Genomic DNA, 15,877 nt, shown 5'->3' on the forward strand with positions numbered 1-15,877 from the left:
TTATTCTCTGCAGCAATGCTGGCAGAATTCATACATCTATTTCCCAAAGACAACCTCTGGGTATGATGCTGAGCACGTGCACTCAACATCTTTAGTCAACCATGGCCTGTTCTGAATGGAACCTGTTTGGTAAACTGCTGTATAATCTTGGCCGTTGTGCTGCTGCTGAGTTTCAGGGTCTTGGCAATCTTCTTAAAGCCTAGGCCATCTTTATGCAACAATTTTTTTTTTCAGATCCTCAGAGAGTTCTTTGCCATGCGGTGCCATATTGAACTTCCAGTGACCAGTATGAGAGAGTGAGAGCGATAACACCAAATCTAACACACCTGCTCCCCATTCATACCTGAGACCTTGTAACACTAACGAGTCACATGACACCGGGGAGGGAAAATGGCTAATTGGGCCCAAATTGGACATTTTCACTTAGGGGTGTACTCACTTTTGTTGCCAGCGGTTTAGTCATTAATGGCTGTGTGTTGAGTTATTTTGAGGGGACAGCAAATTTACACTGTTATACAAGCTGTACACTCACTACTTTACAGTGTTGTCACATGAAAAGATGTAATAAACTATTTACAAAAAATGTGAGGAGTGTACTCACTTTTGTGCGATACTGTAACTATGTAAAAATATCCATGCTTAAAAACAAAAAAAAAAGTGCCCCCATATAGACTTGTTATTTAGCAAGGACGGTCGTTCACAAAAGTGTCGAGCAGCCTGAATACGGCTGGACATTATCTATCTGTTTCCAGAAAGACCCATATAAAACGGAGTAAGTATTAATTATGAATAACTTTATTCTAACCGGTCTCGTCCAGTCTCTGCCCGAAACAGCTCATCAAACCTCATCATATTTTGAGGAGACAAAACGAAGGCTGACACGTTGGGGAAAGCAGAGCTGGCTCGCTCGATGATGTGATACAGGTTAGCTTTGCTGTTTTGCACCATCTTGATCGGGGGCCCCCAGAAGATAAGCGTTTGTCTTGGAGCTCGGCTCAAGAATTCCTGTGGCCTTCGCAGAACCCGGTACACGCTAGAGTGGGCAACTACCCGGAAAGTTGTTTTGTTACCCACGTCCTTTTCATAGCCAGTGGTGGGAGCATCGTTCATGCGGATGATGCATTCTGCCTGATCGATCTTGGGGCCCAAGCCGGTGTTCAGCAGATGGCTAGAGCTGGTGACGAGGATACAACTGTTGCATTTGGAGTGTAGAGTCTAAAGAGGGTTTAGAGGTCCACATTTAGATTAGACTATAAATCATTAAGATATTAATCAATAATTACCCTAGGCAAATATGTAGATCTATACAGTATGCACCTCCCCAAAGGACATGTACAAAAATCGGCTTTCTAAAAAGTTTAGTATTTGAATTCGACTAGACAGCCCCACCATGTGATGGTACTTTGACCTGGAGACAGACACTCATGCAACCAGCACTCCATTGTGGGAGGAAGGAAGAAGTCCCCATGCTGAGATGTACTGGGTTTTTTATCAAGGCTACAGCCAGGGGTGGACTGGGATGCGGAACAGGAGGACATTTGCCTCTTTTTTTTTTCTCCCCTCACTCCCAGGTCAGTAATAGGATATGCTGGGCTGGTGGCCCTGAGTGGAGATACTTTGTCATTTGGATATCGAACAGAGGGGCACCCATAGTCAGTGACCTGCTTCTTTTACCTGCAAGCAGAGGGAAGTCTTCCTGCACTGACTGACACTGGCCATACACTAGAGGGTAGAGGGAAGTCTTCCTGCACTGACTGACACTGGCCATGCACTAGAGGGCAGAGGGAAGTCTTCCTGCACTGGCTGACACTGGCCATACACTAGAGGGCAGAGGGAAGTCTTCCTGCACTGACTGACACTGGCCATACACTAGAGGGCAGAGGGAAGTCTTCCTGCACTGGCTGACACTGGCCATACACTAGAGGGCAGAGGGAAGTCTTCCTGCACTGGCTGACACTGGCCATACACTAGAGGGCAGAGGGAAGTCTTCCTGCACTGGCTGACACTGGCCATACACTAGAGGGCAGAGGGAAGTCTTCCTGCACTGGCTGACACTGGCCATACACTAGAGGGCAGAGGGAAGTCTTCCTGCACTGGCTGACACTGGCCATACACTAGAGGGCAGAGGGAAGTCTTCCTGCACTGGCTGACACTGGCCATACACTAGAGGGCAGAGGGAAGTCTTCCTGCACTGGCTGACACTGGCCATACACTAGAGGGCAGAGGGAAGTCTTCCTGCACTGGCTGACACTGGCCATACACTAGAGGGCAGAGGGAAGTCTTCCTGCACTGACCATACACTAGAGGGCAGAGGGAAGTCTTCCTGCACTGGCTGACACTGGCCATACACTAGAGGGCAGAGGGAAGTCTTCCTGCACTGACCATACACTAGAGGGCAGAGGGAAGTCTTCCTGCACTGACTGACACTGGCCATACACTAGAGGGCAGAGGGAAGTCTTCCTGCACTGACTGACACTGGCCATACACTAGAGGGCAGAAGGAAGTCTTCCTGCACTGGCTGACACTGGCCATACACTAATAGATTTTTTTTTTCGTTCCTCCACGCACGCAAACAGCATAGATGGACAAATCCCCCCTGCCAGCCTATTGTATTTTAACAGCTACAAGTGCTGGCTTTAAAGATACCTCAAGGTACGTGCAGTTGAACGGCTGCCAATTTTCAGTTTAGCTCCTTTGACAAAAGTCGATGTAGTAAACAGCTTCTATCGAGGGAGCAGGGTGTAATGTTCCGGTACCTTTGGTACCCTAAATTACACTTTCCACAAGTGTATGCTCCCCACCATTTACTTTTGGAAAGGTGCGCATACACCTTTAAGACTGGAGCTGTCATCACCCAGCGCCGGACTAGATGGCTATTTAAAGCGCCGGTTCTCACTCACATGTGTTCGTTCAAACACCCTTACCTGGATGCTAACCTTGCTTGAAGCTTCCATGCTTGCAAGCTTACCTCGCTGACGGAACCTCGCCGCGCTGATCTCTGTATCCCGCTACTGGATCATCCGCCTCTCCTGAACCACCCTTCGGCTGTATCGCTAATAGTGCTAAGTACCCCGCAGGGGAATTCTCTATAAACTTATACTAAGCTTACACTATCTAGCTCTGCATAGTAAAGACTGTTTATCACATCTGCATAACTAGATTGCTAGCTCTTGAGACTACTGCTACTTTTCTGCACTGGGTTGATCTCTTTTGTATGTCCACCTGCTATTCTATCATCTGCTACCATACAACATTGCTAAACCTTCCTGCATCCATCTGCTACTGTCTCACCTTCAAGTGTCTATCACCTACCACCTCCACTCAACCTATCCCTCAACCTTCATCATTGTGTTACCACATACATAAAGTCATTCTAGGAACCAGCTTGCTAATTGTGTGTATTTACTGGCTGAAATAAGACCTTCCACACATGATGAGTCATTGAGGTTGGGAATGGTATCTCAGCATATCTCTTACATGACTACTGACGTGGAACTATTTCTGCAGCTGAAAATCCACACCATATAAGAAACGCAGGAGCGTTACACAGGGCCACTGATTCCTCTAAATTGGACGAAATTGTAAGAGTGTATGGACAGCTTTACTTTGCAGCTCTAAGATGTTATATAGTTGCATAATTTATAAGGTTGAAAAAAAGACCTAGGTTCGTTCAGTTTACCCTATTCATATGACTGAATGGAGATAACCCCAAGGGAAGATGGTGCTATAAGATGTCACCTGCCTGGAGTTTGCATGTTCTCCCTGTGCCTACATGGTTTTCCTCTGGGTACTCCGGTTCCCTCCCACTCTCCAAAGACATGATGGTGGGTTAATTGGATACTGCCTAAATTGGCCCTTGTGTGTATGCATGAATGTTGAGTTAGGGACCTTAGACCAGGGCCGGACTGGGTATGAAAACCAGCCCTGGAAAAAATTACATACCAGCCCCATAGCATTGCGTCGTCATACCAGCACAACGTTGATTTCTTGTTCATAAAAGGTAAAATCATGCATTTTAATGCACATTTAATGAGTGCATTATTTATAGATAAGACAGATATAAAATCACACAAAGGACTTAGACCCCGTTCACACTGGGGCGACTTGTCAGGCGACCTGGTCGCCTGACAAGTCGCCGTGGGTCGTCTGCCATAGAGTAGCACAGGACCCGTTCTAATAGGAGCGACACATTAGAAAAAGGGTCCTGAGCTTCTTTGGGGTGACCTGGAGCGACCTGCATTGACTTCAATGATATGAAGTCCGTGCAGGTCTCTCCGAGGTCGCGGTGCGAGCTGTGCACCGCGACTTCACAGGTCGCCCTGGCAAGTCGGGTCGCGCCTATGTGAACTGGGTCTTATATATAAAGAGCAAAAAAAAAAAGTTGTAAACATGGAGCAATCATCAAGATTAGACCCTGTATTAGGGGGAGGGGGGGGGGGTGGATCAGCATTATATTAGGGGGAGGGGGGGCAGCATTGTATTAGGGGCCTTAATATGCTGATTCTCCCCCCCCCCCAATGCAATACAAGAGGATGAGGTTCCCCCCTCCCCTAATACAATGCTGATCCCTCCCTCCCCCTAATACAATTCTGATACCCCCCATCCCCCTAATACACTGCTGACCCCCCCTGGCCTCCTCCCCCTAATACAATGCTGATCCCCCCTCCTAATACAATGCGGACCACCTCCCCCTAATAAAATGCTGACCCCCCCAGATCCCTCCCCCTAATACAATGCTGACCCCCTTCCCCAGCCTCCTCCCCCTAATACAATGCTGACCCCCTCCCCCTGATAAAATGCTGACTCCCCCGGCCCCCTCCCCCTAATACAATGCAGTTCCCCCTAATACAATGCTGATCCCCCTCTCCCCCTAATACAATGCTGATCCCCCCCCCCCCCCGTCCCCCTCTCCCTAATACAGACAAAAAGGCTAGAGTACAGATAAAGGGGGGGGGGATCAACTGGAATTTGTCATGTCCATAATTAAATACGTAAAAAAGAAAAAGGCCAATGGCCTGAATGCCCATCATGGACTAAACTGACAAATGCCATGCATAAAAATAAATGGAATTTTATTCAAAAACATTAAAAAGTATTCAAAGAGTACTTAATACAGATCATGTCACTAAAAGAGATACAATAAACATGTATATAGTTTGTTAAAACATATTGTACATATTAGATAGTGGTAATGGAATATACATATCGCCTGACATGTTTCGGACATCAGCTCGTTCCTGCATTGAACACCTTGACTGCTTTTGCTCCCTATGTGTGAACTGAGTGATATTTGGGCACAGGTGATACACCAGCCCTGGGTCCCTGTGACTTGCACTAAACAGTTGGCTTGAGAATTGCACTATGCACTTTCCTACAGCATTCTTCCACCAGTGGCACCTGTCGTTTTTATGATAAGCAGTACCCTATCATAAGCTTTATTTTGTGTTGGCATTGGAGAAAAGCTAAGCACACCAATCTCTCACGGATATATATATATATATATATGTGAACTGGGATACAGCCTATGAAGAAGGACGCCACCCTCTTTATGTCCGACATGTCAGGCGATATGTATATTCCATTATCACTATCTAATATGTACAATATGTTTTAACAAACTATACACATGTTTATTGTCTCTCTTTTAGTGCCATAATCTGTATTATGTACTCTTTGTATACTTTTTAATATTTAAATAAAATACCATTTATTTTTACGCATGGCATGTATCAGTTTAGTCCATGAGGGGGCCAAGGGGGGTGGCGGATCAGCATTGTATTAGGGGCTCTAATATGCTGATTCCCCCCCTTCCCCGGGCATTGAGTCTTACCTGGCTTTTACATGCGGCATGGCAGGCAGCTCATGTTCTGCTCTGCTCACACTGTGACCTGTCCTGCTGCTGCTGCGATGATGCTGCTGTGCTGGCATCTGTGTGGGAGGGATCGGCGCGGACCGTCATGCAGAGAGATGAAGGAGACGATCCGCAGCCGCCTCCCCCGTCGGATGTAACGTCATGCCGCTCACAGCGGCTGGCGTAGGAGAAGCAATCCTTTGCTGGAGTCGGAGCGCAGCGGGGGCCGTATCAAGCGGCCGGACGGCCCCATCTTAAAGCGGCCGGACGGCCCCATCTTAAAGCGGCGGTAGCGGCCCCATCTTAAAGCGGCCCACCGGGAAATTTCCCGGTATCCCGCTACGCCAGTCCGGCCCTGCCTTAGACTGTAAGCTCCTTGAGAGCAGGGACTGATGTGAATGCACAATATGTAGGTAAAGCACTGCATAAATTGATGGCGCTATAATACCTGTAATAAATAAAATAAGTGCTTAGACAAGGTCATCCAGTGCCCAGGGCAAAGTTTGAAAACTGTCCAAATGTATTTATTGCTTGCAGCATGTGTAGAGAACTGAAGAGTTTAGGATTGGTGCACAAATATGGGGCGAAGGGAAAAATGTCCCTGCATTAACAGTCACAGAAAAAAATGATCTTGTGTCAGTGGTGTCTCTGAAAGGAAAAAAATGATTTTGTGTGAGTGATGTCACTGGAAGGAAAAAAAATGTCCCTGTGTAGGTGGTGTTGATGAGAGGAGAAATGGCCCTGGGGGTGTCAGTGTAAGAAGGACTGCTTTGGCATATATGTCAATAGGATGAAGACGGAAAGGGACCTGGAGGGGCTCTGAAGGAGGAAGGGGGCTATAGGGCTATAAGGAATGGAGGAGGTTAACCACTTGCCGACCGCCGCCCGAATACATACGGCGGCGGTCAGCCCCTCACAGGCAAAGTGACGTACTGGTACGTCACTGGCCTGTAAACCAATAGAGGGCAAGCGCGCGCCGCCGGAGGCACGCTCCCGCCCCCGCTCGTTCCCTAAGCAGCCCACGAGTGTGACCGGCGGACCCGATGTCCGCCGGTCACTCGCGATCGTCGGGTGGAGAGGGAGAAAGGCAGGAGGCTAATGTAAACAAAGCTGCCTGTCATTCTCCCCTGTGTAAAAGCACTGATCATACGGTCCTGCTTTGTAGGACCGTTGATCTCTGCTGTTACACACACAGCCACATCCAATCACAGTAAGAAGCACACCCCTAGGGACACACTCAACCCCTCCCTCTCCAATAAAGTTAACCCCTCCCTCTCCAATAAAGTTAACCCCTTCCCTCCCAGTGTCATTTTTACAGTAACAGTGCATATGTATAGCACTGATTACTGTAGTAATGTCACTGGTACCCCCAAAAGTGTCAAAAATGTCAGTCAAGGGTCCGATCTGTCCGCCGCAATGTCGCAGTCCCGCAAAAAAAAAAATCGCAGATCGCCGCCATTACTCGTTAAAAAAAAAAACAATAAAAATGACAAAAATCTTTCCCTTAGTTAGTAAACGCAATAACTTTTGCGCAAACCAATCAAAATACGCTTTTTGCGATTTTTTTTTTTTTTTTACAAAACATATGTAGCACAAAACAAGTTGGCCTAAAATGTTAAAAACTTTTAATTAAATTTTTTTTGGGGGGAATTTCATTTAAAAAAATGTGAAAAATATTGCTATTTTTGCAAAATTATCGCTCTTTTTTTGTGTATAGCGCATGATCAAAAAATCGCAGAGGTGATCAAATACCACCAAAAGAAAGCTCTATTTGTGGGAAAAAAAGGACGTCAATTTCATTTGGGTACAGCGCCGCATGACCGCGCAATTGTCCGTTAAAGTCACGCAGTGCCGAATCGCAAAATAGGCCCTGCTCAGGAAGGGGGTAAAATCTTCCGGGGCTTAAGGGGCTCTTGGGGTTCTGTGGAGGAAAGAGGAGGTCTAGCGTTGAGTTTGTACTCTTAGTTCAAACCTCCTTCTCAGCATGACACCCACCAGGAATAAAGGCAACTTCTCCTTCCCAGCACAGTTCATGCAATATGTCAGATAAAAAGGGGCAACAGAAAGAAGAGCAGTTTGTCCTCACTCCCAGTGGTGCCACGCTGAGATGGAGGTGTGTTCTCAGCAGCTTCCCAAACTCTTCTGCTCAGGTTAAGCTGCCATTGGAGGGAGAAAAGAGCAGAATCCTCCTCCTAGCAGCTTTCGAAGTCCTTGCTCCTCCTGACCGGAGTGATGCTGCAGTCACTGACAACAGTGGGGTGAAGAATGGACCAGTCGAAGCTTGTCACCGGCTCTTGTCACAATAAACTATTCTTCAGGAGCACCAACCTTTCACCATGGCCACCAACCACAGCACTCTTTGCATAATACATTTTCTTTGGCCCACAGAAATCTGTATCTACCATTAAAAGGGCTAATTGGTTGTGTTTACCTGCCAGGGCAAGGGTTCCCATTCCTCCCCAGGTTTTACCGGTAGATTAGTGAAGCAAACGGAAAAGCTCAAGTTAACACAGCGGGAGTGGGATGTATAAGGAAGGGGGTGTTTGGTTTTACATCCATGGTGGCTTTAAATTACCATTGCAGGTTTATTTTCTGTTTTATCTCTAACTGAAAAATTTGCTTAAGTATTTAATTATTTAGCTACTTAAAACAAGAAACAGCAATAAGATTGTATACTGTATCCACTGTATAAGAAGACATCTCACCTTGTTTCCAGACACTGGGATGTAGCCATCTTGAATCCCCCATATTCTAATATTTGGTGGGTTTGTGTGCGTGATTTTAAGATCCTTGTAGTTGAAAGGTTCCTCGCTGTTGTTGGAGCTCAAAATAATGAGGAAGGTGACTAAAGCAAATATGAATATGAGGGCAGCGTTGCGACCCTGAGCCATTTCATTAGATGTATGGAAGAAAAAAAATGAGAAGAGAAACAGTTAAGTTTGGCTTTGTGAAAAAGATGGCTGCTGTGTTATAAAATAATGAGGTGCATATCTACCACTTCTTATAGTCATTCATTGAAAGGGGACAGTTATGGAATCAATTGTATATCACTTGAAGGCCCACCCTTTGCAGCTTTAACAGCTCCAACTCTTCTGGGAAGGCTGTCCACAAGGTTTAGGAGTGTGTCTATGGGAACATTTGACCATTCTTCCAGAAGAGCATTTGTGAGGTCAGGCACCGATGTTGAAAAGAAGGCCTGGCGGTTAGTCTTCACTCTAATTCATCCCAAAGGTGTTCTGTCGGGTTAAAGTCAGGCCAGTCAAGTTCCTCCACCCCAAACTCACTCATCCATGTCTTTATGGACCTTGCTTTGTGCACTGGTGCGCACTTATGTTGGTACAGTAAGGGCCAACCCAAAACTGTTTCCACAAAGTTGGGAGCATGAAATTGTCCAAAATGTCTTGGTATGCTGATGCCTTAAGAGTTCCCTTCACTGGAACTAAGGGGCTAAGTACAACCCCTGAAAAAAGACCCCACACCATAATCCCCCCTCCGACAAATAATTTGGACCAGTGCACAAAGCAAGGACCACAAAGACATAGATGAGCGAGTTTGGGGTGGAGGAACCTGACTTGCCTGACCTCAACCCGATTAGAACACCTTTGGAATGAATTAGAGCAGAGACTGCGAGCCAGGCCTTCTCGTCCAAATCAGTGCCTGACCTCACAAATGTACTTCTGGAAGGATGCTCAAACATTCCCATAGACACACTCCTAAACCTTGTGGACAGCCTTCCAAGAAGAGTTGAAGCTGTTATAGCTGCAAAGGTTGGGCCAACTCAGTATTAAACCCTACAGACTAAAGCCTCGTACACATGCAACGAATTTCTGCCGACCGGCCGTCCGTCTTTTGTCCAGAGTGGTGTCTGTTGGTTGGAATGTGCTCTAGACTGTCCAGAGTGGTGTCTGTTGGTTGGAATGTGCTCTAGACTGTCCAGAGTGGTGTCTGTTGGTTGGAACGTGCTCTAGACTGTCCAGAGTGGTGTCTGTTGGTTGGAACGTGCTCTAGACTGTCCAGAGTGGTGTCTGTTGGTTGGAACGTGCTCTAGACTGCACACAAATTTTCCCGTACGACAGAATTCTACTTCAGAAGTGATTTCATGTGTTGGATTGCTTTCTTTGTGTTCTTTCATCTCTGAGCATGCCTATTTTTGCTCATAAGATTTTTCCCCATCGAAATCTGTACTAATAAGACGAAAATCGGACGTGTTTTGATGGTCGACAAAAATTATATAGCCTGCACACCAGGATTTTTTCGGCCGAAAAGTCGGAGTCGGTTGTCGGAAGCATCATACTAACAAGCCGAAAATCGGCAGATCAGTAGTCGGACGAAAATTCCCGGCCAAATTTCTTCTCGTGTGTACGGGGCTTTAGACTGGGATGCCATTAAAGTTCATGTGCGTGTAAAGGCAGGCGTCTCAATACTTTTGGTAACATAGTGTATGTAAAGCAAATCAGCTTGATGGCCATAATGTTATCAATGTGTGTTAATGTTTTAAAAAACTATTTTGTGTATTCATCTTAATTTTTAAAAATATACATGAAGTATATCCATATTTTCTAATAAATATGCATCCTCTGCTTTGTAGTGCTTCAAATGGTGCTTTACTGCTCCTTCTAAATTTCTGTGGGTGACTCCTAGCCTCACAAGATTTGATGATGCCACTACTTTGCTTTCCTTGCTGGAGGGAAAGCTGTACATGAGAACCTCCAGTGCAAGGATCCCCCTGCTTCATTCATCCTGGGGATGTGGGCTTTCTCCTCCTCTACTACAGTGATTTTTCAGCAAGAGGGATCCCAAGCTGGACCAATGCTACAATGTAATAAAATGCCATACCTGGAATTCAGATTTAAGTGGCCCAAGGCGAGCTATTAAATCTCAACTCCGGAAAACCATAAGAATATTCCTTGCAGTTGGGTTGCACCCGCACTGCGAACAATATTTGCTCATTTAGGTCCGGGGGGGCACAGAAAAGTAGATTTACTTAGCCAATGCTCCACGGCAAGACCAGTCCCTGCAGCATCTTCTCGCCTTAGCCCTGCACTGGAGATAAGGAGGCCGAGGAGCGCCATCTGCTGGAGGGGTGAAGGATCAGGTAAGTAAAGGAGCTTCTCCTTTCTCTTAAACTAAACCAGCAGCATTTTATGGTTTCCCGGAATCAGTTTTGCTGCCATGCAGTTTGCTAACAATGATCATGTTTTTTATGTGCTTTATATTGTTTTATACAGACAAGCTAAGTTGATTCCTTTATTGCTGTATTTGCGGTAACAATCATTGCAGATCATGTTATACAGCGTGTACATGAAAGGTGACATTATGCATTCATGGGATAGAATAGACTCCTTTATGTATGGAAGTAGAACTCAGCTTTATAGGGATCTAATAGTAGAGTGTATTGTGGTTGGGATATTAGCATCTTGCTGTGTAAGAGTAAAGAAGTCAGTGCATAGAGATTCTTACATTTTTGTTAGTCATCTCCCAGGTGAGTCCGATTACGGCGCTGTCATTTTCTTACATCCTGGCACCTACAGGGAAGAAAAACGTTCAGTATAAATAATTACAAGCATAGTTCATGTTCTCTCCATTCTTTAATGACATAGTAGTGCTCCGATGTTTAAGTGCCCGTTCACACAAACATTGCATGTAATTCGGAGGGCACTGCCCTGCAAATCACACGCGATGTCTGTGTGTTGCAAATTCAGCCATACAGATTTTATGGCTGAATTCTCATCGCATTCAGACCAAAGTCGCATAGTACCCATTTCATACCAATGCGATCCGATGCATGCCCGAATTGACAGTTCGCACTGCGATATGCGAGCTGATCTGGGGGTGTCATTAACTTTGTATTGATACCCCCAGCGATTCGCATATGGCAGTGTGAACTAGGGATCAACCGATATTGGTTTTTCGTTACCGATATTTTGGCTATTGCATATCGGTATCGGTCAATATTTTGTACATTTAAAGTTTTGAAAAATGACACATGTGGGGTAGGTCTTTTAGCTGTAATGTGCAGTCTTCCCTTCCCTCCCTGCCTGCCAGGAATCCCGTGTGAACCTAGTTTAGTGTCATTAAAATCCTAAAATCCTAGAAATCTTTATTAGTATTTTATATAATGTCCAGTGTGTGTTTTTGTAATAGAATAGTGGGAAATACCTTCATTACATCGCTGTTCTGGGCTCTCCTCGCTAATCTCCCACTCTGCTGTTTTTTCCTCTCATAGCGATATATCGGGGAAAGTGCATATCGGCCTTCGATATATCAGCCTTGCCGATAATCGGTCGACCCCTAGTATGAACTGCATGCGAGTCAAGTGGATTCGCAGGGTTCCCGCATTGGTGTTCTGCCGAAAACTCCAACTTACCGAATTCTCCAACGGCGTTATTTCCGGTGAGTGTACACCCAGAATAATTGGAGATTTCGACCACTTGGTGTTCTCACACTACACCGGCAGCCTATACACTCCGGTAGATGCTATAATTAGTGCAGATTGTTAGTCCGCTAGTTGTCGCCGCCCTGGAGGCGGCCATGTTTTTGGCTACTAGCGGGCGGACTAATGATCTGCACTAATGACCACCAATGCTCTAGGAGAGCATGGAGAATCCAAAGACCTTCAATGCTTTGGGGAGAGGAATTGGGGGATCTTGCCACTGACCATGATTATCATTGGGAGGGGGGGGGGGGCTTCTTGCTGCTGGGCATCAATGATGGTAAAGTACTATTTACTGCCACTGACAAGTAGTGTAAAGACACTATGGGGGAGATATACTACAACTGGTGCACACAGAATCTGGTGTGGTTCTGCATAGTAACCAGTTGGCTTCCAGGTTTAATTGTCGAAGCTTAACTGAACAAGCTGAAGTTAGAAGCTGATTGGTTACTATGTACATTTGCACCAGATTCTGTGTGCACCAGTTTTATTAAATCTCCATCTATGTTGCATACTCCTGACCCCTTCACTTTATGCTGAGTTGAATGTTGCATAAGGCTGGATTTACTAATGGCCAGAGCTTAGTAAATGAGCAGATGCTCTGCTGACTTCCATCATCCAATCACATGCAAACAAAAGTGGGGTTTCCTTGCATGTGATTGGGTATCGTTTGCAAAGTGAAGATTTACCTAATTTACTAAGCTCTGGAGCAACTGCACTTGCAGAGTGCAACTGCACTTTGCAAAGTGCACAGTCTATTTGACTGCTGTACCCTATGCACTCTGTTATGTACTGTAGCCCCTGCACTCCATAGGCTTTGCTGGATCTCACATACTGACCACAAAGTGTTTTTTTTGTTTCAACATTTGCTGGTTGCCAAGTAGTTCCCAACTGTTTAACGAAGTTCTCCTTTTTAAGGTAAGCTCAGACAAAGTGTTAGCTCATTGTCTAAACTCTGGTTGCAGAAAGGCATATGTATTGGAAAAGTAAATTTTTTTTTTAAAAAGATCCTTTTGTGTTAAGGTTAATGTGCAGGGCTGCTGTTAGAAATCACAAGGCCCCATACAGCCTACCTGGTAGGGCCCCCAGAATATATCAAAACATTATTTTCACTAAAAAATACACTAAAATCATTATTAGCGGGCACAAACATAACAGAGAACCTGTGTGAATTAGCACTTTTCAATAGTTTTTTACATTTAAAAAAAAATAATAATTAATTTTTTTTAACAATGTTAAAAATGTTTACAATTATTTTATTTTACAATTTTTTTTAAATAATTTATTGCAATGTTTAACCACTTCTGGACCGGAAGGATTTGCCCCCTTAATGACCAGGCCTTTTTTTGGGATTCGGCACTGCGTTACTTTAATGGATAATTGCGTGGTCATGCGATGCTGTACCCAAATAAAATCGAGGTCCTTTTTTCCCACAAATAGAGATTTTGGTGGTATTTGATCACCTCTGCGATTTTTATATTTTTTTGCGCGGTAAAAAATATCAACAATTCTGAAAAAAAAATTAATTAAAAAAAAAAAATATATATATATATATATATATATATATATATATATATATTACACATTCTGCTATATAACATTCTAAAAAAAAAAATGTAAAAATCTATATTTTTTTACATTTTTTTTAGGCCAATTTGTTTTCTGCTACATATTTTTGGTAGAAAAAAATCGCAATAAGCGTATTTTGATTGGTTTGCGCAAAAGTTATCACGTCTACTAACTACAGGAAAGATTTATGTCATTTTTTTTTTTTTTACTACTAATGACTGTGATCTGTGATTTTTAGCGGGACTGCGACATTGCCGCGGACAGATCGGACACCTAACTGACGTTTTTGACACTTTTGGGGGGACCAGTGACATTACTACAGTAATCAGTGCTAAAAATATGCACTGTTACTGTAATAATGACACTGGCAGGGAATGGGTTAACACAGTGGGTGATCAAGGGGTTAAATGTAAGCCTAGGGGAGTGTTTCTAACTGTATGGGGGATGGGCTTGTTAAATGACCATAGAGACCTGTGATCCAATATAGAAGGATCACAGGCGCTCTGTGATCATTCCAGAGAGAAGAACGGTCAGCTGTGTTTACAACAGCTGCCCGTCCTTCTCTCTCAGTGGGGAACGATCGCGGGTGGCAGGCGGCAATCGGAGCGGCCTGCCCCGTGCATCCGAGTCCCCGCTGCTGAGCTGTTGGCGGCGCGCTTGCCCCCTAGCTGCAGGCGCAGGAGGGCCAGTCTGCCGCAGTAAATGCACCCCACTTCTCGACTCATCTCCACCGTCTTGTACCTTTTTTTTTTTTCGAGTTCTAGAATTGGGAGGCGCACAATGCAAACTTGATGTTGCTGAAAGTAATTTAGAAGCTTTATTTGTTCCAACCTCATTTGTGATTAATGAGGGCCTGATTTATGACAGCAGATCCAGCAAGAGGATTTTTGCTTGTCACAGCAATTTTGTTCAGCCTTCATAAATAAATTCACTGATACAGACAGTCATGATACGCTCTCATTGACGTGCTGGCCTGAAAACGTCTTAACCACTTCTGGACCGGGAAGGATTTTCCCCCTTAATGCCCAGACCATTTTTTTGCGATACGGCACTGCGTTACTTTAACTGACAATTGTGCAGTCGTGTGACACTGTACCCAAATAAAATTGACGTCCTTTTTCCCCCACAAATAGAGATTTCTTTTGGAGGTATTTGATTACCTCTGTGATTTTTATTTTTTGCTCTATAAATATAAAAAGAGCGATAATTCTGGAAAAAAAAAAAAAAAACAATATTTTTTACTTTCTGCTATATGACATTCCCAAAAAAAAAAATTTAAAAATCAATTTTTTTAATATTTTAGGCCAATTTGTTTTCTGCTACATATTTTTGGTAAAAAAATAAATAAAATCGCAATAAGCGTATTTTGATTGGTTTGCGCAAAAGTTATCGCATCTACTAACTACGGGAAAGATTTGTGTCATTTTTATTGTTTTTTTTTTTTTTTTAATAAAATAAAAAAAATCAAAATTTTTAATCAATTTAGGCCAATATGTATACTGCCACATATTTTTGGTAAAAAAAAAAAAAAATCCCAATAAGTGTATGTTGATTGGTTTTACGCAAAAGTTATCACAAACTAGGGGAAGGATTTATGTCCTTTTAATTTATTTAAATGTTTTTTTGCTAGTAATGGCGGCGATTAGCGATTTTTTAGCGGGACTGCGACATTGCGGCAGACAGATCGAACACCTAACTGACACTTTTGGGGGGACCAGTGACATAACAACAGTAATCAGTGCTAAAAATATGCACTGTTACTGTAATAATGACACTGGCAGGGAAGGGGTTAACACCAGGGGCAATCAAGGGTTAAATGTGTCCCTAGGCCAGTGATGGTGAACCTGGGCACCCCAGATGTTTTGGAACTACATTTCCCATGATGTTCAACTAAACTGCAGAGTGCATGAGCATCATGGGAGTTGTAGTTCCAAAACATCTGGGGTGCCAAGGTTCGCCATCACTGCCCTAGGGGGTGCTTTCTAACTGGGGGGGGGGGGATTGGGCTTTCTGCATGAACACAG

At 44.3% G+C, this 15,877-nt stretch overlaps 1 protein-coding gene across 2 annotated transcripts in view; it reads right to left on the reverse strand.

The window, feature by feature from the left end:
- The window catches only part of ST6GALNAC6 (ST6 N-acetylgalactosaminide alpha-2,6-sialyltransferase 6), an 83,318-nt gene that overhangs the window by 18,014 nt on the left and 49,427 nt on the right, over positions 1 to 15,877 (reverse strand). The window contains exons 2-4 of one of the 2 annotated variants that reach the window (XM_082263938.1): positions 11,312 to 11,376; positions 8,557 to 8,733; positions 806 to 1,215 (exon numbers count right to left, since the gene is read on the reverse strand). In XM_082263938.1, coding sequence (XP_082120064.1) covers positions 806 to 1,215; positions 8,557 to 8,733; positions 11,312 to 11,326 — 602 coding nt within the window. In that variant the 5' untranslated portion in view covers positions 11,327 to 11,376. The remainder of the gene's footprint in view (positions 1 to 805; positions 1,216 to 8,556; positions 8,734 to 11,311; positions 11,377 to 15,877) is intronic. The other variant, XM_082263939.1, reaches the window with a different exon arrangement.

Source organism: Pelophylax lessonae (assembly GCF_965119305.1).
Source record: "Pelophylax lessonae genome assembly, chromosome: 7".
NCBI lineage: Eukaryota > Metazoa > Chordata > Amphibia > Anura > Ranidae > Pelophylax > Pelophylax lessonae.